This window comes from Myxocyprinus asiaticus, chromosome 3 (assembly GCF_019703515.2).
Source record: "Myxocyprinus asiaticus isolate MX2 ecotype Aquarium Trade chromosome 3, UBuf_Myxa_2, whole genome shotgun sequence".
NCBI classification, from domain to species: Eukaryota; Metazoa; Chordata; class Actinopteri; order Cypriniformes; family Catostomidae; genus Myxocyprinus; species Myxocyprinus asiaticus.
This window is the reverse complement of record NC_059346.1, coordinates 60,436,656-60,461,769: the sequence shown is the minus strand read 5'-3', so window position 1 is coordinate 60,461,769 and position 25,114 is coordinate 60,436,656. Positions and strand designations below refer to the sequence as shown.

Here is a 25,114-nt window from a genome sequence, read left to right as displayed (position 1 = left end):
AACAAAGAGTGTTATGTTCCCTATCTGTCACTCACTCGACTTTGTGTCGATGTAGTGACACTAGGGGTCACTCTTGGGAGCCCTAAACACCTCTGATCTTTGAAAAAAGGCCAATAGGAATTGGCCAGTGGAATTTGCATGCCACTCCCCCGAACATAGGGGTATAAAAGGAGCTGGTATGCAACCACTCATTCAGATTTTCTCTTCGGAGCCGAGCGGTTCTATTCATTGAAGCTGAATTCATCCGCGATTTCATTCAACTAATTTGTTGGATTTTACGGCACATTTCAGCGGCTTCTCCCCCTCTGCACCCGTGGAGTGCAGAGAACGCCCCTGGGCGCTTCGGCAGATTAACAAAAAGAGTATATTTAAAAAGAGTATATTTTCATTCTAAAAGAGCGGCACACACGGATCGTATTTTTAAAGAAGCCTTTCCGTTTGTGTGTTATGCCTGGTTGTGGTCGTTATCTCTCCTTCTGCTTCTGATGGCCACGATCGCTGTCTTACATGTCTGGGTGTTGCCCGCGCGGAGACATCGTTCGTGGATGGGTCTTGTCCTCATTGCGAGAACATGACCATGGCAACACTGCAGTCGCGGCTTGCATTCGTAAGAAAGCAAGCCACCCCAGCGGCTCTGCGCCTCGGTCCTTCTACCTACAGGTATGAGGCCATGCCGGTTAGCACTGGGGGCGATTTGGGGACCTCAATGGGAGCACCTCCGCCGGGTAAACCCCCACGGACCTCTCATTCCCCAGCACGCTCGCTTGCCCTGGTCGGGCTCTCGGATGAGACCGGCGGCTCATCTCACGGTGAGTTCGACCTCTTATTCGGAGCCTGGGAAGACGATGAGTTATCGAACGCAGCATCGGAGAGCGGGCTCTTCCACTCTGACGCGTATGCCTCGGCTGGGCTCCCTCCTTCGGGTGTGGTCGCCCAGTCTCAGGCCGATGCGGAGATGACGGATATGCTTTCCCAGGCAGCTGCGAGTGTTGGGCTAGAGTGGAACCCTCCACTCTCCCCTGAACCCTCGCGGCTCGATGATTGGGTCCTGGGCCCAGAGTGCCACTCACGGCCGCGCCCTGCCCTTTCTTCCCGGAAGTGCATGAGGAGCTGACAAGATCGTGGGGGTACCTTTTACTGCCTGATCCCGATCTTTCAGCTCCCTTGCTCTCACCACCCTCGATGGTGGGGCGGCCAAGGGGTATTCGGTGATCCCCCAGGTGGATAAGGCACGGGTGCCCGAAGCTCCCGTCCAGGGTCTGTAGGTTTACATCGTCCCTGACGGCTAGGTGCCGCTGGACAAGCCACCTCCGCCCTGCACGCCATGGCTCTCCAGCAAGTTCACCAAGCCAAGGCGGTGTAGCAGCAAACGGAGGCCATTCAACACATCCTGCCCCGGCGCAGCTCAAGACCCCGAACCCCGTCTGCTCATCGCCAAGGGCGTCCTCCTGCAGCAACAGCACCGGCTCCACCGCAGCCCGCCCCCACGGCCTGGCCCCAGCGTGGAGCCCACCGCAGGAAGCAGATGCCACCCGTCTCACTGCCGGCCGCCAAGAAACCTAGGAAGGCTTCGAAGCGCCCCTGAGATGGGCGACCCAGGGATGAGGAGATCCGCTTCAACGGAGCTGGTAGACAGACCACTCCATTCACCAGTGAAGGGCCGGGAGGAGAATCTTTTGTTTCATTTTTTGCCGCATGCCCAAGAGGCTGCGGTACCCAAAACTTCAACAAAAGAGTGGTTTCCTTGTTCTCTGGGTCACATGTCAGGTGTGCACGGCCGTCGTCACAACTGCCGTCCACCATCCCATTTTCGCAGGTTTGGCGCTCCAGCGGTGGACCCCCCGCCCCTGCGTGCCCAGCTGTGGCACAAACATGCCCACACCGGGTTGGCTCTGACAGACTGCGGGGATGATGTTCCTCCTCCCCCCTCCTCGACCAATCTTATGGTGGGTATCAGGAGCCAGGTAAGTGCTTCAATGTCCCTGGACTCAGCACGGCCACGGGGCTCGAGACCCCGCGATGTGGCGCCTCAGGCTCTGCCCCGCTGCGAAGCCCCACCCGCCGGTACATCCGACATGATTATCCTCATGGTCCCCCTCGCCCGGAGTTTGGACGCATGGCTTGCGCTTTCCAACCCATCACGGTGGCTGACCCGGACCATCTGACTCGGCTACGCGATTCAGTTTGCCAGGCGCCCGCCCAGGTTCAGCGGTGTCTGCTTCACCTCGGTGAAGGGCAAGAACGCCGCTATCTTGTGTGTGGAGATCGCGACCCTTCTGCGCAAGGGCACGATAGAGCCTGTCCCTCCATCCGAGATGAAGAAAGGGTTTTACAGCCCTTCATCGTACCGAAGAAAGGCAGTGGGTTGCGGTCAATCTTGGACCTGCAAGTTCTGAACCGGGTCTTGCACAGACTCCCGTTCAAGATGCTGATGCAAAAACGCATTTTAGCGAGCATCTGGCATCAAGATTGGTTCGCGGTGGTAGACCTGAAGGACGCGTACTTCCACGTCTCGGTTTTACCTCGACACAGACCCTTCCTGCGGTTTGCTTTTGAGGGCCGGGCGTACCAGTACAAGGTCCTCCCCTTCAGCCTGTCCTTGTCCCCTCGCGTCTTCACGAAGGTCGCAGAGGCAGCCCTTGCCCCGCTAAGGGAAGTGGGTGTCCGCATACTCAACTACCTCGACGACTGGCTGATCCTAGCTCACTCTCAAGAGTTACTGTGTGCACACAGGGACCTGGTGCTCAGGCACCTCAGCCGTCTAGGGCTTCGGGTCAACTGGGAAAAGAGCAAGCTCTCCCCGGTTCAGAGCATCTCTTTTCTCAGCTTGGAGTTGGACTCAGTCTCGATGATGGCACACCTCATAAACGAGCGCGCACAGTCAGTGCCACTGACTGTGGTTCCACTGAAACTTTTTCAGAGGCTCCTGGGGCATATGGCTTCCTCTGCGGTTGCCACACCGCTCGGGTTGATGCATATGAGACCGCTTCAGCACTGGCTTCAGACTCGAGTCCTGAGATGGGCATGGCGCCGCGGGACACATCACGTGGTCCTCACGCCGATCTGTCGCCACCTCTTCAGCCCTTGGAACGACCTAGCATTTCTACAGGCAGGGGTTCCCCTAGAGCAGGTCTCCAGGTGCGTCGTGGTTACGACAGACGCCTCCAAGACGGGCTGGGGTGCCGTATGCTACGGGCACACAGCCGCCGGCTCCTGGACAGGCCTGCAGCTGCGTTGGCACATCAACTGCCTCGAGTTGTTGGCAGTACTGCTCGCCCTGCAGAGGTTCCGGCCGTTGATCCAGGGCAAGCACGTGTTGGTCCAGATGGACAACACGGCAACGGTAGCGTACATCAACCATCAAGGCGGTTTACACTCCCGCTGCATGTCACAACTCGCCCACCGTCTCCTCCTCTGGAGTCAGCAGCGCCTCAAGTCACTACGAGCCACTCACATCCCAGGCGACCTCAACACCGCAGCGGATCTCTGTAGTCCTTCGGGGTCTACGCGGAGCCCCCTTTGAGCCCCTGGAGTCAGCTGAACTTAAGGCACTCTCTTTGAAGACTGCCCTCCTGACTGCGCTCACTTCCATCAAGAGGGTAGGGGACCTGCAGGCGTTTTCTGTCAGTGAAACGTGCCTGGAGTTTGGTCCGGGCTACTCTCACGTGATCCTGAGACCCCGACCGGGCTATGTGCCCAAGGTTGCCACGACCCCGTTTAGGGATCAGGTGTTGAACCTGCAAGCTCTGCCCCAGGAGGAGGCAGACCCAGCTTTGGTGTTGCTGTGTCCGGTGCGTGCTTTACACATCTATTTGGATCGCACGCAGAGATTTAGAAGTTCCGAGCAGCTCTGTCTGCTTTGGTGGACAGCGGAAAGGAAGCTTTGTCTCCAAACAGAGGATCGCCCACTGGGTTATTGACGCCATCGTGATGGCATATCATGCTCAGGACGTGCTGCCCCCCGTGGCGCTATGAGCCCACTCTACTAGGAGTGTAGCGGCCTCCTGGGCCCTGACCAGTGGCGCCTCTTTTGCAGACATCTGCAGAGCAGTGGGCTGGGCGACACCCAACACCTTTGCGAGGTTCTATAATCTCCGGGTTGAGCTGGTTTCGTCCTGTGTGTTGTCAGGTCTGAACAGGTAAGTTCCGGGACAGCTGGCTGGGTGTACTGCTTGTGTATAGTGCCTTTCCCCTCCCATGAGGTGAAGACGTGTGCCTTTGACTCCCGGTCGTGTTCACAAGTTGTGATCCCTGGATGATTTTCCTCCTTAGCCCTGTGGCAGACAAGTTTGCGGAGAAACTCGCTGCCGGCCCAGTACATGTGCTAACTAAGCCCTGTACTGGGGTAGGTGCTCCAAATGCGCTGGTTCCCCATAGGTGACCCCATGTGATATATCTTCCGCTAAATCATTTCCCTGTTGGTAAACTGCGTCTTCCTTGGGCAAAGGCCCCTCTGCCCTCAGTCACCATGCTTGTAGAAACTCCTCCCCCCTCGGGTAGGACCTACCAGGCGACTTCTCCACATGACATACTTCCGACAAGACTCGGAAAGACCATGTGACGTATTTCCACTCGAAATACCCCCCCCCCCCGGGCGGGGTGTGGTCTCCGCTGTGTCCTCCCCTTGGGAGTGACATCCCCCTGACACAGACATTTATGGCCCCCAGTCGGTTAACAAATTCCACTCTTTTTGGGGAGAAAAAAAGAGGAAAAGAGGCCACGGCTGGGCTAGCCTGTCCCTATTTGTTGGGCAGTTGACTTGTTCCCGAAGGACCGTTCCAACGCTTATAAGAGCATTGGGGGAGGTTACGTGACGGCCTGGAATAAAGATTTAATCACGGCCTTAATCAACCGTTAAGTGGATTTTGGTTTAACGTGTGGTGGTGTGGATTTGATATTGTGTGATGGTAATCTGCTCCCATCACTTCCCAATTCCATGATAACCCAATATAAATTATTCTGGAAAAACACAACTGTTCTCTAAAATGCCTGGTGTGATGGCAATGATAGAAGTATGGTGGACGTCCATTCATTTTATAAAAATTATAAATTGTACATATAAATAATGAATTAAAAATATGATTTTTTAAAAGGTTCTTAGGAAAAAGTGCAAAGTAGAAAAAACTACATAATATTACCTATAAAACTAAAATGTTTGTTTTGTTAAAGTATTTTTTCTTTAAAATAATTCTAGGGGACATAACCATTCCCCTAATGTCACAGACATAGGACGATGATGTCACGGTCCTGTCACATAAAAACCCAGGCTGACAGAGTGACAGGACCATGACATCATCGTCCAATGTCTGTCTTGTGTTGACTTCCCTGTCTGGTTTCGATTGGTGTCGAGATCCGGACACTCATGCTCTTTTTTTCTGTCTGTAATTGGCATAAGTGCATTGCGCTTATGTCATCTTGGAGGCATGCACTCACGTCAATCTCTTCGGTCTGTCTTGTTTCATGTCCGGAGTATGGTGTCTGGATCCTGACTTCCCTGTCTGGTTCGGTTTTGGTCTGTGTCGGGATCCGGACACTCATGCTCCATGTTCTGCCTTTTATTGACGTGGGTGCATTGCGCTTATGTCATCTTGGCGGCTTGCACTCGCATCAATAGTTTATTTCTGTCTCTTGTGAACACAGGCGCGCCTCGCGTCTTGTTTTGTCACCTGTTGAGTGCATGTACGCTCAGGCTTTTTCTAGTGTGGGAATGCGTGGCATTGCTTTGTTTGCCATTGTTACGCATTCTCTCGTCTTGTCTGTCAGATGGCATGAGTGTATATTGCCTTGTATCATTGTATCATGCCATTCGGGAGTTTTGTGTCTTGGGAAAGCACGTGGCTTTATTTTGTTTCTGTATTGCCGCGTCTCTCAGTCTTGCGTCATACCCCGCCTATTATTAGTTTATTAGTCACACCTGCCCTGTCTGTTAACCTGTTTGATTTTTTCTCCCTATTTTAGTCTCCTCGTGTGCACTGTCCAGTGCCAGTTCGTCTTCTTTCGCGTCTCATGTCTCCTGTTCCCTTACCTGATCTTTCTGTCGGTTCTGGTCAGTCCTGGTTCCTATTCGTCTGCCACAGCCCCACTTCACTCAGCTCTGCTTTGGACTTTGTGTTTTTCCCCTACGGGGTCATTTTTGTATATTTTTATAAGAATAAATCCCCTTTATTTTACTCTTCGTTTGGGTGCTGAGCCTCTGTTGATTCTCTGCAAAACCCTGACACCTAAATTTCTGTAATTTTAGAACAGTGAAATTTGCAAGAATGTAAATGCATACTGCTGGAAATGTCTCTTTTTTAAGAAAACTCCATAGCGAATTACACTATTTCATGGTGCTAATTACAGAATTAAAAAATATGTTAATTCAGTTTGTGTGTGTGCGTGCGTGCGTGTATATATATATATATATATATATATATATATATACACGAAAAACTATTGGACACTCTGAATATCTTTGCATATATCTATAGTACTTCCACACTAAGGCCATATCTGGCCAGGTATTTATATGTTTATGTTCTTGGCAGCCATCATCAGGCATCTGTTGTTATTGGAAACTGTATTTTGTGCCATATCATAAATATTGCATGATCAAAACTCCTGTGATTTAATAATGACAGCATGTTTGATGACAAACTAAGAATCAAAGTCTGATTTTCTATAATGACATTAAACTTGGTTGTGGCCTGAAGTCACTTTCATTATTACACAGTAATCTTCTACAGAAGTTCATACTGTCAAATTCAATTGTCTTACTAAATTTAACACTGCCATTGCTGAATGTTGTGTTGAAGGCTGGTTATTTTTCTGTGTGAGACCAAATTTTATGGGAGAGGGCGGTTGATGCAGGTATCATTTGCTGCAGTTTGTTTGCTGTAACTCACTGATTGGAGGATCTATCTCATCAGGATTCATGGGTAGTGTAGTTCTTCACCAATAACTCTGCTATAAAACACAAATTTTTTAAGAATGAAGCTGAAATAACACGGAATGATGGCTTCAACAGAAGCATATACCATCGATTAACAACCTAAGAGCTCAGGGTAGGTCTGTCTTTAAATGTTTATAAGTTATTTTTAATAATCAATTTGTCTATGGAGAAAATGTATGAGATTTTTATTTCCGGAACCCGACTGTTGCATTCTATTGCATTCAGCACAAAAGTTTGGTCTGTGTTTGAGCTGTTAAACCACGCTAACAGGTACTGTAATTCCTCACAGTCTCCTGAAGTGGTGACTCAGACTATCAGGAAGAGTTACTAAAACACAAACCCTGCTTCTCTAACCATTGTGAACTTGGAGAAGTCACTTGAAGAAACCCAGGTTGCTCAAGAGACTATCTCCTAAAGACTGCAAGTTCGTTTGGATGAAAAGCAGCTTGCTAAAATGACATTAATGATGTTGTGGCATGTCAAAACATTAGTGCAGACATTTTCCAAAGACAAGACCACACCCACATATATGCACTCACAAAACAGTAACTAGCATGCATTTATCAAATAGCTTGAGTTCTATATTCTGTGTAATCCTTAGACTTTGCCTAAGGGTGAAAACAGCTATTAGGGATGTAAGAAATCAAAACAGCTTAGAGCAGATGTCTCACTGCATCATAAATTGACCAGGCAATCCTGTGTCAACCAATAAGGCCCATGTTCATTAAGTAAACACTTTAATTATTGACTAGGGAATTTACTGTAATCTTATTAAGTATACAAAAGAAAGGCCTTATGGCACACAAGACATAGAAGAAACTCAATATCTTGTAATCAAACTCAAGTTGGTCTCAAAAAGGCTGTCATGGCTTAAGAGGGTGTGTACAGATCACAATCAAGCACTTGCTTAACAACTGTAAAATTATAGCTAATAGACAGTTTATATGTGTTAATCACAGTGCACTTTTAATCTGAAGTGTTATGTTTTGAAGGTTTTTGAAACCAGAAACCTAAAGGTTGCTGTGGTACCTTGCAACCTTAAGCTACAGTATGTACTGTCTTAGTGTTCCAGTAACAGTGTCTTACAGTTACTCAACTTGTAAGTATGACTGTTATGCCTTCAAAATGCAATATTCACCCATTACGTCGCATAATATCCCTCTGTAGTGCCTGAAAAAGCACCACCTTTTCATTTATAAATGATGTATATTTTGGTTCTCTTGCACAATAGTATTTTGTACAGAGACTATTTAGCCCGAAATGGATCAATTGTATAAAATGAATGGGAGAAATTGGAACACCCAATATAGTGGGTGTATAAAAGGAAGTCTCGCAGTAAAAGCAGTTACAGTAAAAGAGCCAATCACATTTAAGATACAGACATCGCCAGAGAACGTGTATGCGCTTTAGCGGGACCAGCCTGAAAAACATAATTAGGCATAATTTATGATACCATTGTTGTCAGATTTTATTACTGATTGGAAATTCATTATTTGATTGTAATCTTGAGCAACCGTTTTGGCGATTATGGTTTATGCCACTTATAATGAAAATATCTACCCGGGAGCGTTCCAAAGATGGCCGCCGACAGGACTTGCCTTGAAAGGGAGTTTCGAAGTAATGAAATACCCTGACGAATACTAGTCAAACTCGAGACTGAAACACTTGAAGTGAATTGGGTTATGTATAATGTAATACCTGATGCACAGCAGACAGTGCAGACAACCAGAAAGTATGATTCACTGTGCAGTCAATAATTGCTACAGATTATTTATGTTGACGCAAAAGCTTGCCTTAATTGCTTCAGACCAACACTTCTCCAAAAACTAGCTAATTTGAGAAGGCTTAACTAGCTAACCGTAGAGAGATGAGGGCCTAGTGTACTCACCAGTGTGCACAAACATGTGTTTGACGTAGTTTTGTTTGGCAGTAAAGGTCTTACAACAGAGAGTACATGCGTAGGGCTTCTTCTCCCCATGCTGTCCCACTGCCGCACCACCTTGCTGTTGACCTCCACCTGGTGGCACTGACAGCCCACTGGGGAATGGGGGCATGCTGGGAGAGGGCACTGCCACAAACTGGGGCTGCTGATTCCCCATGGATTGGGGCAGACTGAAGAGGAAAGGCTTGTTGTCGCTGGCTGACTGGGTGGCAAAGAGTGTGGGCAAGAAAGTGTTGCCTGCAGTTCCCATTACCTGCGTGTTGCTGGTCAAGGTGAGGGGCATGCGCAGGTTGCTGGTAAGTGGCTCACCTGGCCGTAGGTACAGTTGCCCACCTGGCACGGATTGGGGTGCAGCTAGGTTGGCTTGAAGTGGCTGATGGATACCAAGTTCACCCCCTTCTTGCGCAGGACCATTTCCACCACCATCTTCAACTGCCTCATGGGTCTGCTCAGGAGACGAATCGTTGACCTCGATCTGCACCGGAGTTCCACCATCACCTTGTTGGCCTTTATTTGGACAATTTTCCCGAGTGAACCCAGACAAGAATGGTTGCTCAACAGAATCAGTCTCAGTGCCAATGGAGGAGCTGACACCCGAATCAAAGCTCTCACCTTTGGGTTCACTTTCAGTGCACTCTGGCTGCTCGTGGTCCTCACGACAGTCCTCGAGCCCATAGCAATTATACTCATCACCTTGTTCTTGCTTGATGTGAATGTCACCTGTCTGGAGCCTCACAGGTCGAGGCTGTTTGCGGCAGTGTGTACTCTCTGACGTGGCCAGGAAGCGTTCCATCTGTTGGGAACGCTCGTGAATGCGTGTAATCCAGGCAGGGTCCTGCCCTCCCTCCTTTTGATTTAGTGGAAGGGGTGAGTCGTAGCTGGCTGCCACAGCAGCACTGGCATAGTGGGAGCGGTTTCCCCGGGTACCATTTTGCAGGCCCAACCCAGAACAGCTGGAATAAAGCGTGGAATAAATGCGGTCAAGGCTGTGGTGTGATGATGTTTGCATGTAGCCTGATTCGGCGTCACTACTGGGACCGGAGGTGCCAGACTCTGGAGTTCCCCGTGGCGTTTCTTGCCCCGAGTCACCCGGGACCCCAGGGAAGCTGGCAGATCCAGAAATCCCAACATTCTGTGAAACAATGCGAGTGCACTCATCAATAACGGTTTTGATTTGAAGAATGCTGGCAGCTGTGAGGATCTGCAGGGCCTCGGACTGGGAGACCCGCAGCACACCACTGTACATAAAGTCGATCAGCTTCTGGACGGACTGTACGGACACCACAGAGGGGATCTCGATGTCGCTGTAGCCCAGGAGCAGCTTGTCCTGAAAGAAGGGGCTCCCTGCAGCCAGCACACAACGGTGAGCTCGCAGCATGCTACCATGGATCCGAACGGTCACGTCACAGAAGTGCCCGCGGTTTCGCTGCTCATTGAGGGTCTCAAGTACAGAATTGCTAAAGTTGTGGAGATTAATGTGGTGAATGCGTTCGGTCATCCCCTTGCACCTGATGTCACCTGTGCAGAAGACACAAACACAAATAAAACTAAATCAGATACAAATTAATTTTTTAATACATTTTAGTATACGTTCCAAATAAATGTATATTTATCTAATGCAAAATTAATTATTTAATTTAATTAATTAAAAATATATATTTTTTCCTCTTACTATTACAATGATGTAAAATTTCTTATTTTCAGAGGTCAGGACTGAGGCAGAAAAAATCTAGTATAAGTCATATCAAGTATAATGGTTTCATTAAGCACAAACACTAGTACAAAATAATAAGATTAATATAATAGATAAAGAGTACAACAGTGAGTTCCAAAAGTCTGAGACCACATTGAAAATCTGGGATTTTAACTTGAAAATAAATGGTTGGTTTTAAGATTAAACTAGAAAAAAGTTAGTTTTAATTAGAAAAGAATGCTAAATAAAAGCATTATCACTTGTGGTCAGACTTGTGGACCCCATTGTATGCATACACACAAAAAATATATAAATGTTAAAACAGCAGCAAAAGTAGCAGCATTTTGTGTAAAGCACTCAGTGTGAATTCTGGAATGGATTCTTTTAACACATGGATTCTTCAAAAATTCTGAAGTTTGCCACAAAGACATTAGCATTACATTTTATCATGTTTTCTTCCTCTAAAATCATAAAGACACATGGGGTAAGAAAGGTTTGCCATTGCTTTAGGCATCTACTGTAGAGATTGTGTATGACCAGTAAATAACGCCTAGATGGCCATGGGCATGTGCTTCAATTTTCCATTATCCTAGGGAATGTGCATGTTTTTAAAAAAATTGTTTTTGTTCATAAACTTCAGTGCTCAGCTGCTACTTGTATCTGTATATGTATATACACGTGTGTATATTCATATACATGTGTATAGTTATATGCATATTTAAATTATATCCATACATGTATATACAGCACTGTATACAATTTATACTTCTGTTTATTATTGTATTCTACTCATTGTGTAACTTTATGTAAGGGTGTTTTCTGCATAAGTATGTTCAGTCATTGTTTGTTAGTTGACATTGCACATTGTTGTTGTCCTAGTTCTGCAAGAATGTTAAGGACTAAATGGTCATGGGATGCTTGGGATGATTGTTAGAGTGTACATGCTGACCTTGTGATTAAACTTTAGCGGATCACTATGTCTTTTAGATGAATAGATTATATCATGTTGATACGCTACTGAAGATAACAGATGTGTGGGAGATGCGGGTTTGATTCTAGTACACGTCCAAGTCCCATTCCACATTTCTATATTTGGAAGAGCATACTGCTATACTATTTCTGCAGTATGCATGCTATACACAGTATGCAAAGTTTCTGCATGCAAAAAATACCCAGATGATTTACTACATTTGCCAAAATGTGCAGGATACAACAGAGCACACTGCACACTGTATCCCACGATGTAATGCACTTGACCCGACCTTCCATTTCCAGTGTGACAAATTTACAGGAAGTAATAATAATCATGATTTTTAACATCTCTTTCTCTACTTATTTGATCAGACTCTAAATATATCTATATTTTTTCAAAAATACCGAATTACCGATTTCACCGTTTCACATACTATTTGCAAAAAAAAAAAAAAAAAAAGTACAGTATGCAGTACGATAGTGTAATGTATACAGACTTACATTGAAAGAGGGACCCGAGTCATATCTAGAGACCAAATATCGATGAGAATCTTTTGACTTGGGCCAGTATGCATCTAACCAAGAAGCACCAAGAACACCCTAGTATCATAGGATTCTTGCTTGGGCAAGCAATCACATTTTGCTCAGAATTAGAAAATGTTAAAATATTATATTATATATTATTCCATTGTAATGCTGTAAATAATATTTGCTTTTCTGTTTATGTTTGCAACAAATTCTTAGTTATATGGCATTTACCTGTTTCATGAGAGTGGATATTTGTGTTTACAATAAAGAAAATGTGTGTGCCTCATTTGAATGGATCTGACCGACTGATCGAAAAGAATCGCCTCAAAAGAATGATTCATTTGTAAATCGGTCACTATCACAGAGCTGCCAATGAAACTTAAATTTGCAGCTGTTATTTTTTCTAAGGAAATTATCGTAGTAAAAGTAATTAATTCGTTTTCTAAATGTCAACCGAAACAGTTAAGTAGAAATATTCCAAAAATCTACTAGTATAAACACCTACGCAATGTATATATTTAGGCATTATCTAATTTGGGTCTGTATTTGCACATAACTGGTCAATAATGTACATTTGTTTAATCATTTTAAATTTAAAAAAAGAGAAGTCTTTACAATTATGTCTACAAAACAAACAGAATCCATTTCTAAATAGACAATATCTTGGAGATCCTTGAAAATGATGCTAATCAGGACCCCCAAAAGGAAGCAAAGAAGACTTTTTCTTTTTTGCTTTATTGTAACCAAAGTTTTTATTAACTATAAACTATATAGACCATTATAAACTATGTTAAACAGCATTTTGCTCAATTTTATAATTATATAAATGCAATGAAAAAATGTTCTTAAAAATATACACTTTCCCTTATTAATCTAAACATTTTAACCTAAAATATCCATGCTATTTTTCAACTCATTCTGGAAAAGAGCATTAGGATTCCAAACACCACAAAAACATACTGTGACAGCCAAATTTAAGACATTTTAAATAGCATTTAAAGCACATGCCAAAGGAAATTCACAATCTATAACCCTGCAATGCATAGTTAAGACTAATTTCTGATTGTATAATTCACCATCTATATTGCTGCATCATACATTACACTTACAGATACAAATGTTTGAAAACCCCCCCAAAAAAGATTAGATTATATTAAATGTGATATGACAACCACATACTTTAGCTTAAAGCCTAAGAGTGACTGAAACTCATAAACACAATGATCAAGTGAATGTCATTCTTTTCAACATGCCAGATGCCGTTGCCAGTTAAGTAGCGTGAATCATACCAAACAGCAATAAACGTTCACAAATTAGCACACCAGAGACATTATTTACTCAAAGTAGATTGGCTGGATAAGTGACTGAATAAGGCTTGTCTTTTCAAAGACAGAGGGCAGCCTTGAGCTACAGTACTCTATGTGCATTAGCACTCATACAGCATGTGTTTCTCTTTTGCATTACATATGTATAAATAACAAACAAACAAATCAAACTATGGTGGGTCAATGGGATCATTATTCAACCAACAACTTACGTTCATATCTTTTTGTACTACTCTGAAACACATTCATGCTGGTCACCATCTTTCATTCATGTGTACTGTCTGTACACACACACACACTACTGGAGTGAACACAAAATGGTCTACTTTGTGCATGGTGCTTCACCCATTTTCTACAACAGAAGGCTTGGAGACTCTGTGAAACTTTTAGGAGTACAAACACTTCTGAAAATCAATCATAATTGCAGTGGACAGTGGTGACATCAGTTCTTTTAGCAAAATATCATCTCGCACAGACCCACACATATGCGCACACACAAAAGCTGCACTTGAAAACACACTCTGTTTCGCTCCTTTTGATTCTGACTCATTTTCTCTCTCTCTCTCCCCCTTTCCATGTGCATTCCTCTCAGCTGAACGCTTTCACTTTCACACATTCTCATTTTTGTACCGCGTCTTACTCCAGTAAATTAGCTTTAGCTCATTACAATAGTAAACCTTTTTGAAACAGTGTTTACTAGGGCTGAGCAGTATAGCAAGAAATCAAAAAAATAAATAAAAGTAAATTACATTTCTCAGTATTTTTCAGCCATTTGATATTATTCAATATGTATCTCTATATTTTTGGAGGAGACCAAGGGGCTAGTTGTGAGATGGAAAAATTGTCACAAGGGATATCTGTCAGAAGTCCAATTACACTAATGTGTTTTCTCTAGCAATGTTATTTTATGTTCTTTAAATTAGCTACTTAAAACCCTCTTAAATTAGAATTGTTGTTAATTCTATCCTCCTAACTCAAATTACAATATCACAATGTTTTTGTTAATGGTTTACATTCAGGCAATAATTGTTTTCTTTCTTTTTTTTTCTTTCTTTTTTTTTTTTTTTTTTTTTTTTAAAGAAGGTTGCACTGGGTATTTTCAACAAAGTCGGGGGAAGTTGTCACATGTGTAATATTTGGTAGCCAAAACAATGATTTGATATGATTTTATAACCTTTTACAAATATAGCTGTTTCATGAATTGTTTTACTGAAATAAGTGACACAGTTAGTCCCAGGTTCCACTATTTGCACTGAAATGGCTGGGTTTTTTATTTTATTTTATTTTTTATAAAAAGGAAACCATTATTTCTATGAAACTGTAATTGAAAAACCAAAAGTACATTTCAGCTAAAATACTGTAAAAGATCTAGTTAAAAATGATCAAGACATACTTTTGACAAAACAAATGAATGGAAGAATGATATTTCATCATTTCATTTACATGCAGCACTATATCAATACATAGTAAAAAAAACCAGCAATATTTATCTAACATTTTGCATTTTGACGTGAACAAATAGAGTCAAGAATTCACTGAAAATGAACTTACTAACTCTAACAAGGTTTTTGCTACTTAAGTATAAACCAGAGACCTTCTTAAAACATCTCTGTCTTAAAGCTGTCATATTTGCGAGACAAGGAATAATCGCAAAACAATGACATGGACTTTAGCGACTTTAAAAGCAATAACAAGCACATTACAATTATTACGATATTCACAATGTTGCTTAATTTTATATCTCCATCGAAATCACTGTGAATACTGTATCAGGAATATTGGATATTGCCAAGACCTCGTGTTTACTGTTTCTGTATTACACTGAAACTTCACCTCTCTCTGCTCAAATTTTCAAGAGCATTTAAATGCTAGTGCTGTGTAAAAGAATATGAAAAAGATGGGCCTTTATTCATAGCATGTTGAAAACAGTAGAATTTTGAGTATGCAACCCCTGGGACTTACTGTGTGGAGATTTGGTTCGTTTTTTAAAGTTATCGAGGCAAAGTGTTGAATGAGAGAATGAGAAAAACTGTGTACTTACAGTATATGTGTCTACTCTAGAGAAACTCTGAAACCTTTTGTAAAACAAATCAATTTGTGTGTGAAACCGTCTAGATCTTCACGCAAACACCAGTGAGGTACTATATTGTAAACAAGTACAGTATACAGTATATGGACAGCTGTGGTCTTCTTTAGGTGTGCATTTCAAACTGCCATATGTTACTGTTGTGTGTGATACCTGGATAGCAGTAATTTCTTTGTGGGAGTGCAAGGCACTTTTCCAAAACTTAGCAAGCTACCTTGCTGCCTACTGTCTAGTGCGGCATCCTAACTGCAACTGAATCTCATAAGTGACCAATTTGTAAAGCTCTACATACTGTAGGTAGCAACTCTGTGCATCACACAAATAACACTCCTCATGCTAAGTGCATGAGACTCAACACACAATTGATTTTAATAGAGGTTGGTTTTAGCCAGGTGCGTGCAGAAAGGGGTGGCTCTAGGGGCTCGAGCCCCTAGAACCACCCCTCTGCATGCATCAGTGCATTAATATTTTGCTGAAACTTTGATACATCGATTATGGAATTTAATAATCAATTATAATAACTATAATAAAACCCAATGTGTTACAGAGGCCGTCTCGGATTACACACACGTAGCCACAACAGATGCAGGGCGCATAACTGAGGAAACAAATGCACACTTTAAATTAAGAAAGTTTGGTTCGTATTTCTGCCTCATTGTTCATAATTGCATGTGTCTATATAAGCAAAATAAGTTAATTGTTGTCCTTTTCTTCACCAATAATGATATATTATGCATATTTTTCTAGTTAAGTGTTATCTGCTTGTATAGATGACAGCTTTCATTTAAATAAAAAATTTTGGTTCAGTCAATGTTCCCATGATTGTATGCAAATCTATAACGCATAATCAGCTATCTACTTTATGTCTGTTTGTGTTAGTTTGCATAAAGTCAGACATGATTTTATCCTTTATTCATATTGGCTCAATAATTAACGTAACGTCCTGGTTACTTTCGTAACCTCCGTTCCCTGATGGAGGGAATGAGATGTTGTGTCGATGTAGTGGCACTAGGGGTCACCCATGGGAGCCCCAAACACCTCTGATCTTTGAGAAAAGGCCAATGGGAATTGGCGAGTGGAATTTGCATGCCACTCCCCTGGACATACGGGTATAAAAAGAGCTGGCTTGCAACCACTCATTCAGGATTTGTGCTGAGGAGCCGAGACAAGGTCCCGGCCATTTCAGCGGGTAGTTCAGTGTTGTAGCAGGAGGGACATTACGTCTCATTCCCTCCATCAGGGAACAGAGGTTACGAAAGTAACCAGGACGTTCCCTATCTGTCACTCACTCGACATTGTGTTGATGTAGTGACACTAGGGGTCCCTATACAAAACGTGGACTGGCAGTGCGAGACGGGCAGACCTTGTGTGCCTCGTAGCCAGCGCGCCCGGCCGTCACGTAACCTCCCCCGATGCTCTTACAGGCGTCACACGGTCCCCTGCACCTCGGGGACGGGTTGACTGCCCAAAAATAGGGACCGGCTGACCCAGCCACGGCCTCTTCTCCTTTTTTCTCCCCAAAAAGAATGAAATCATTCAGCTGGGGGCCATATAGTGGTCCATGTTGGGGGGTGTCCCTCCGAAGTGGAGGACACTGCGGAGACCACACGCCGCCCGGAGGGGGGGTATTTGAGTAGAAATACGTCACATGGTCTTACTGAGTTTTGTTGGAAGTATCTCATGTAGAGAAGTCCCGTGGTAGGTCCTACCCGAGGGGGGAAGAGCTCTACAAACACGGTAACCAGACGCGGTTCACCAACAGGTAAATCATTTTGCAGAAGATACATCACACGGGGTTACCTATGGGCAACCAGTGCATATGGAGCACCTACCCCAGCACAGGGCCTAGTTAGCACATGTACTGGGCCGGCAGCGAGTTTCTCCGAAAACCCGCCTGCCACAGGGCTAAGGAGGAAGGTCATCCAGGGTCCACAACTTTGTGAACATGACTGGGAGTCAAATCGCACATCTTCACCTCGGGGAAGGGAAAGGTGCTATGCGCGAGCGGTACACCCGGCCAGCTGTCCCAGAACTTACCTGCTCATACCTGACAACACACGGTATGAGACTGGTTTAACCCGGAGATTGTAAAACCTCACAAAGGTGCTGGGTGTTGCCCAGCCTGCTGCTCTGCAGATGTCTGCTACAGAGGCGCCATTGGTCAGGGCCCAGGAGGCCGCCACACTCCTAGTAGAGTGGGCTCGCAGCCCCAAGGGAGGCAGCACGTCCTGGGCGTGATATGCCATAGCGATGGCATCAATGACCCAGTGGGCGATCCTCTGTTTGGAGACAGCACTCCCTTTCCGCTGTCCGCCAAAGCAAACAAAGAGCTGCTCGGAGCTACTAAGGCTCTGCGTGCGATCCAAATAGATGCGTAAAACACGCACTGAACACAGCAACGCCATGGCTGGGTCTGCCTCCTCCTGGGGCAGCACTTGCAGGTTCACCACCTGATCCCTAAACAGGGTCATGTGAACCTTGGGCACATAGCCCGGTCGGGGTCTCAGGATCACGTGAGAGTAGCCCGGACCGAACTCCAGGCACATTTTGCTGACAGAGAACGCCTGCAGGTCCCCTACTCTCTTGATGGAAGTGAGCGCAGTCAGGAGGGCAGTCTTCAAAGAGAGTGCCTTAAGCTCAGCTGACTCCAGGGGCTCAAAGGGGGCTCCCCGTAGACCCCGAAGGACTACAGAGAGGTCTCATGAGGGGATGAATCTGGAGGGATTCAACCTCCTAGAGCCTCTCAGGAACCTGATGATCAGGTCATGCTTCCCTAAGGACTTACTGTCCACTGTGTCGTGGTGTGCCGCTATAGCGGCTACATACACATTCAAGGTGGAGGGGGACAGCCGCCCCTCCAGCCTCTCCTGCAGGAAGGAAAGCACTGATCCGACTGTGCCGATCTCTGGGGGTCTTCGCGTCGGGAAGAACACCACTTAGCGAACAGATGCCACTTCAAAGCATACAGGTGCCTCGTAGAGGGAGTCTCCACTCTCCCCTGAGCGTGACCTGCCGTGACAGCGCGTCCACTGCACTGTTGAGGCTGCCCGGGATGTGAGTGGCTCGCAACGACTTGAGCCGCTGCTGACTCAGAGGAGGAGACAGCGGGCGAGTTGCGACATTTGACGAGAGCACACGCCGCCATGGCGGTTGATGTACACTACCGTGCTTGCCCTGGATCAATGGCTGAAGCCTCCTCAGGGCGAGCAATACTGCCAGCAACTCGAGGCGGTTGATGTGCCAACGTAGACTGCGCATCTGTTGCACACGGCACCCCAGCCACGCTTGGAGGCGTCCGTCATAACCACGACGTGCCTGGAGACCTGCTCTAGGGCAACCCCTGCCCGTAGAAATGATAGGTCAGTCCAAGGGCTGAACAGACGGCGGCACACCGGCGTGACGAGCACGCGGTGTGCCCCGTGGCGCCATACCCATCTCGGGACTTGAGTCTGAAGCCAGTGCTGAAGTGGTCTCATATGCATCAACCTGAGTGGCGTGACCTCCGCTGAGGACGCCATATGCCCCAGGAGCCTCTGAAATAGTTTCAGTGCGACCGCCATTTTCCATCTGAAAGCTCTCAGACAGTTCAGCACCGATTGCGCGCGCTCGCTCATGAGGCGCACCTGAGTCTAACTCCATGCCAAGAAAAGCGATGCTCTTCTCCCAGTTGACCCGAAGCCCCAACCGCCTGAGGTGCCTGAGCGCCAGGTCCCTGTGCGCACACAACAAGTCCCATGAGTGAGCTAGAATCAGCCAGTCATTGAGATAGTTGAGGATGCGAACGCCCACTTCCCTTAGTGGGGCAAGGGCTGCCTCTGCGACTTTCGTGAAGGCGCGAGGTGACAGGGACAGACCGAAGGGGAGGACTTTGTACTGGTATGCCCGGCCCTCGAAAGAAAAACGTAGGAAAGGCCTGTGTCGAGGTAAAACCGAGATGTGGAAGTACGTGTCCTTCAGGTCTACCACCGTGAACCAATCTTGATGTCGGAATGTGTTTTTACATCAGCATCTTGAATGGGAGTCTGTGCAAGGCCCTGTTCAGAACTCGCAGGTCCAAGATTGGCCGCAACCCACCGCCTCTTTTTGGGTACGATGAAGTAGGGGCTATAAAACCCCTTCCTCATCTCGGCTGAAGGGACAGGCTCTATCGCATCCTTCCGTGCAAGGCAGCAGCATTCTCGCCTTTCACCGAGGTGAAGCAGACGGCGTTGAACCTGGGTGGGCGCCTGGTGAACTGAATCGCATAGCCGAGTCGGAAGGTTCCGATCAGCCACCACGATGGGTGGAAATCAACAGAAAAGGTAAATAAGGATTTTCCACTTGGCCCTCCACCGGGGGATGGAGTGGTCTGCTTACCAGCTCCTGTGCAGCGGGTTCCTGGCTCCCTGGGTCACCAGTCTGAGGGGCGCTTTAAAACCTTTCTTGGGTTCTTGGCGGCCGACCGTGAGACGGGTGGCATCTGCTTTCTGCGGGTGGCTCCAAGCTGGGGCCGGCCTACTGGGGCGGGCTGTGGTGGAGCCGGTGTTGCTGCTGCCGGGGGATGCCCTTGGCGATGAGCAGACGGGGTGCGGGACCTTTTAGTCGCACCGGGGCAGGATGTGTTGTATGGCCTTCATCTGCTATTTGACCGCCAAGAATTGCTGGGCGAAATCCTCTACGGTGTCGCTGAATAGGCCAACCTGGGAGATGGGGGTGTCAAGGAATCGTACCTTGTCAGCCTCCCTTGACTCGAACAGGTTGAGCCAAAGGTGGTGCTCCTGCAGTGCAGAGGCGGCCTTTGCAGTAGCACCGTAGGCCTTAGCTGCCAGTGATTACGTAAGCCTACAGGCCCTGGACAGGAACCTCGGGTGGCCCCGCCAGGTGGCAGCGCTCTGCAGGCACAAGTGCACCGCAACCACCTGATCCACCTGGGGAATCGCTGAGTATCCCCTGGCCGCTCCACCGTTGAGGGTAGTGAGAGCGGAGGAGACTGCGAACCGGGTCCGGGTAGTAAAAGGTGCCCGCCACGATCGCGTGAGCTCATCATGCACCTACGGGAAGAAAGGTACTGGGGCGGGGCGGGGCGTGGCTGTGAGCGGCACTCTGGGCCCAGGAACCAATCATCAAGCCACGAGGGTTCAGGGGGGAGTGGATGATTCCACTCCAGCCCAATGCTCGCAGCCGCCCGGGCAAGCATGGCCGCCAGCTTTGCGTCAGCCTGCGACTGGGCTACCACACCCGAGGGTGGGAGCCCAGCCGAGTCCTCCACGTCGGACTGGATGAGCCTGCTCTCCAATGCTGCTATCGACAACTCATCCTCTTCGCGAGCTCCGAATGAGATCGCGAACCTGCCCTGAGACGAGCCAGTGGTCTCATCCCAGAACTTGACCGGGGCACATGAGCATGCTGGGGAATGGGATGTCCGTGGGGGGTTTCCCGGCGGAGAAGCTCCCATTGAGGTCCCCAAATCGCCCCCAGTGCTAACTGTCTCTGCCTCATACCCGTAGGTGGAAGGAACGAGGCGGGGAGCCTCTGGGCTGGCTTTCCCTCTGACGAAAGAAAGCCGCGACCGCAATGTTGCCAAGGTCATGTTCTCGCAATGAGAACACGAACCATCCATGAAAGATGTCTCCATGTGGGAAGCACCCAAACACGTGAGACAGTGATCGTGGCCGTCAGAAGCAGAGAGATAGCGACCGCAACCAGGAATAATACACAAACGAAAAGGAAAAAGACGCTTCGTAAGTGCCACTCTTTTTGTAGGAAAATATACTCTTTGTGAGGAAAGAATATACTCTTTTAGCTGCTGAAGTGCCCAGGGGCGTTCTCTGCACAACGCCGGTGCAAGAGGGGGAGAAACCGCTGTAATGCGCTGTAAACCCAACAGCTTCACTGGATATTAGAGGTGAATGGATCGGCAGAGTAATTCACCTCGCTGAACATAACCGCTCAGCTCCAAAGAGAAAATCTGAATGAGTGGTTGCAAGCCAGCTCCTTTTATACCCGTATGTCCGGGGTAGTGGCAGGCAAATTCCACTCGCCAATTCCTTTTCTCAAAGATCAGAGGTGTTTGGGACTCCCAAGGGCGACCCCTAGTGTCACTACATCGACACAACATCGAGTGAGTGACAGATAGGGAACAACAGTATTACTTTTCTTTTTTATTATGAACCAAACCTCCCTGTACTCCATAAATACAAAGAATGTTCGGAATAGATTTAGAATCTTCTACAAATTTTGTATTCTTCTGTTCAATGCATTACGCATTTATTTTTTTAAAATGTTTGAATCAGTGAATGTAACCTAAACCCAGGTTTTTTTTTTATTCTTTTCAATTTTCCTATACTGTGCAAATTATCTCACCAAGTATTTTTTCATGTTTAGCATAATTTGGAAAATACTTATGAACACAAAATAACTTAATCAAATTGTATTACTAATTATTAAGCTAAATATTTTAATACATTAACAAGCCTACATACTCCATTGATAAAAATGTAATTACTTTGTTTAGCTAAGCATTAATATATAACACAGCGCTAAAAAAAATAAAAGCCAGTTATAGCGAAAAAGAAATTGAGGTCGCAAACACGCACAGCATTTTTTTATCAAATTAATTACATGACAATTAATTAATTGAATTAATCACAATTAATTGCATATATCAATATTTGCTGAGAAAGGCCCCGAAATAAATATAATTCAATATAAATAATACATCATAATTAAAATAATATCTAATCCACAGCTAGATGTTCGGTAAAGGATTTAAACGCATACTGCTTTGCATCGGGTGGTTCTTTGCCTCCACGATGTGTGCTAAAATGTTAAAATCGTTTAACGCACACCTAGTCATGGAATATCCCTTTCATGTAATATGCACTCACTTAGCACTTTATTAGGAACACCTGTACACCTACTTATTCATGCAATTAAATTAACCAATTGTGGGGCATCAGTGCAATAAAATCATGCAGATACAGGTCAGGAGCTCCAGTTAATGTTCACATCAACCATCAGAATGGGGAAAAAATTGATCTCAATGATTTCGATAGTGGCACAATTGTTGGTGCCAGATGGGCTGGTTTGAGTATTTCTGTAACTGCTGACCTCCTGGGATTTTCACGCACAACAGTCTCTAGAGTTTGCTCAGAATGGTGCCAAAAAAACAAAAAACATCCAGTGAGTGGCAGTTCGTCGGACAGAAAGGCCTTGTTGATGAGACAGGTCAACGGACAATGGTCAGACTGGTTTGAGATGACAGAAAGGCTATGGTAACTCAGATAACCGCACTGTGCAATTGTGGTGAGCAGAATAGCATCTCAGAATGTACAACGCATCGAACCTTGAGGCAGATGGGCTACAACAGCAGAAGACCACATCGGGCACTTTATTAGGACCACAGTGTTCCTAATAAAGTTCTTAGTTAGAGTATATAAAACAAAAAGTTGCATGTACATCTAATAGTAGGAAAATATGTACTTTTATTACAGAATTTATATACGGGTCAGAGGGCATGATTAATTGTGTTACACGTTTTATATATATATATATATATATATATATATATATATAATTAATCGCACTAAATTAACGCATTAAATCGACAGCTCTAATTTTTATCTATATTTATATATTGCATAAACAAGAAAATTGTACATTTAAAATTTTCTCACTTCGTCCACTTTTTTTTTCAAGCTAAAGTGTGTATTTTTCAGCTTAACTCCTTTGACATAAATGATTTACCTAAGTATTTTAAGTAATATATATATATATATATATATATATATATATATATATATATATATATACACACACACATAATTTAATTTAATTCACCATTGGCATTTCTATCCTAATCAGAGATTGCACTACATATAATTATTATCAGTCACAGTAGTTCAATTTAAAACAAAAAAATTTTTTTTTTTTTTATCTGTCATTTCTGTTCTCATTTCACTGATAATTTTATAAGTGTATGTTATTACATTTGTGTGTTTACATTTGACATCGTAATATCATATAATCAATAGTTACATGTTAATAATTAATGATTCAAAATGTCTTTTTATAGAAGTAAAAATGCCAGAGCTGTAGGAATATAACCTGGGGTGGGAGAACATGTCCCCCTTACTTCTAGAAATATTTTTTAGGAAATGTAACATGACATGTATATTTTTTGGATATTATACATTATATTTTAAGAGTTTTGGCAGCCGTGCAAGGAAATAGTAGCCGGCCACATTAACGACACCTTTAAGACCCAACAGAAGCAGTGAACTGAACCAACGCACAAGCGGTTTACAGTGTACAGCCCAAGGAGGTACAGCCATCACCTAATGCTTTTCAGGAATACAGGGCATACAATATCAAGTTAATGGGCCTCATTCATGAAACACAAGGGGATTTTTTTTGTGTGTGTAAATCATTCGCAAAGCCGTTCTGATGTAAATTCTCGGCTCCATAAAAGTTTCAGTTTTTTTCAAAACGTTAGTTGGTACGAACAACATTTACACCTGCACCCGACCACGTGTAAATCGAGCGTAAAATATCCCAAACTTTTCTGTTCTTTCAGCCAAACTGCAATGACTACAGTTTGATAGAAGTGAAATTAAATAAGTAATGAAAAACTTAACTAATAATTGAGTGAAATTAACCTTAAAAAAATAACATTTTCTTTTTAAACCATAGCCTCTACTTATTTAAAAATGCTTCTTTGCTGCTTGCATTTATTTCTTCAAAGTTTTTTCCCAACTCTGCTTATCGTTTTTCCAGAAGAAGTGAAAAGTTAAATGAAAAGATGCAGTTTGCCTTTGATTTTCTCGAAAAAATTAATGCCCTCTAACGTGACTTGTTGGACTGTTTTTTTTATTATTTGAAATGAGCTCTTTAATTTAGGTTTCATAATTTAGTATAGGCATCAGTAAATCGCGAGTTGATAACGAATGGTCAATGCTAATGCTGTTAAATCCATAAATAAAATCACGGGCAGGTGTTGACAAAATACAACGGCCATAAAAACAAAAACAAAAAATAGAAAAAGCCCACACATTGTTGTATAGCTTGCAAATCTTTAATTCTGTTCACTGTTACCATCATAATTTACCCGACAAGTTTCATCAATGATAAAGGTGATGCGCTGCAAACTGAACCAGAGAAAATGAATAGTGGTGGACATCCTCCTCCCAGCATGAACTGAATTTTTTTTTACACTCATGTCAAACCATTTTTATTGACTTCTTGGACTGTTTAATTCACAAAAGAGCCTCAGATGACAGCAAAAACATGTGAAGACAGTAAGTTCCTCACTTTCTTTGAGAAGCTATTGTGCTTGCTAAATAAAAATTTTACAATGTGAATGCACTTCATTCATAAAAATTATTCCATTACTGTCCCGCATAGATGTTAAAAACATTTACTAGCGAGTCTTGTGCCTTCATTATATGGCGTTTTCATGGGCATAATTTATGATAATTATGAAGGAACGAGCACACGCTCCCCATTTTCGAATGTTTGGAATTCACTAACATACACACATTTTACTAACAAATCTGGGGATTATGAAGCGTTTGTGAATCCGGCAGAACGTTTTCGGGAAGGTCCATTTTACGTGCAAATTACATATATTTACGAAAGACTCATGAATGAGGCCATTTGA

At 44.7% G+C, this 25,114-nt stretch overlaps 1 protein-coding gene across 4 annotated transcripts in view; it reads right to left on the bottom strand.

Moving 5' to 3' along the window:
• The window catches only part of LOC127426121 (zinc finger and BTB domain-containing protein 20-like), a 134,717-nt gene that overhangs the window by 18,824 nt on the left and 90,779 nt on the right, over positions 1 to 25,114 (bottom strand). For all 4 annotated transcript variants that reach the window (XM_051672682.1, XM_051672692.1, XM_051672674.1 and 1 more), the window contains one exon: positions 8,820 to 10,391. In XM_051672682.1, the coding sequence (XP_051528642.1) occupies positions 8,820 to 10,371 (1,552 nt within the window). In that variant the 5' untranslated portion in view covers positions 10,372 to 10,391. The remainder of the gene's footprint in view (positions 1 to 8,819; positions 10,392 to 25,114) is intronic.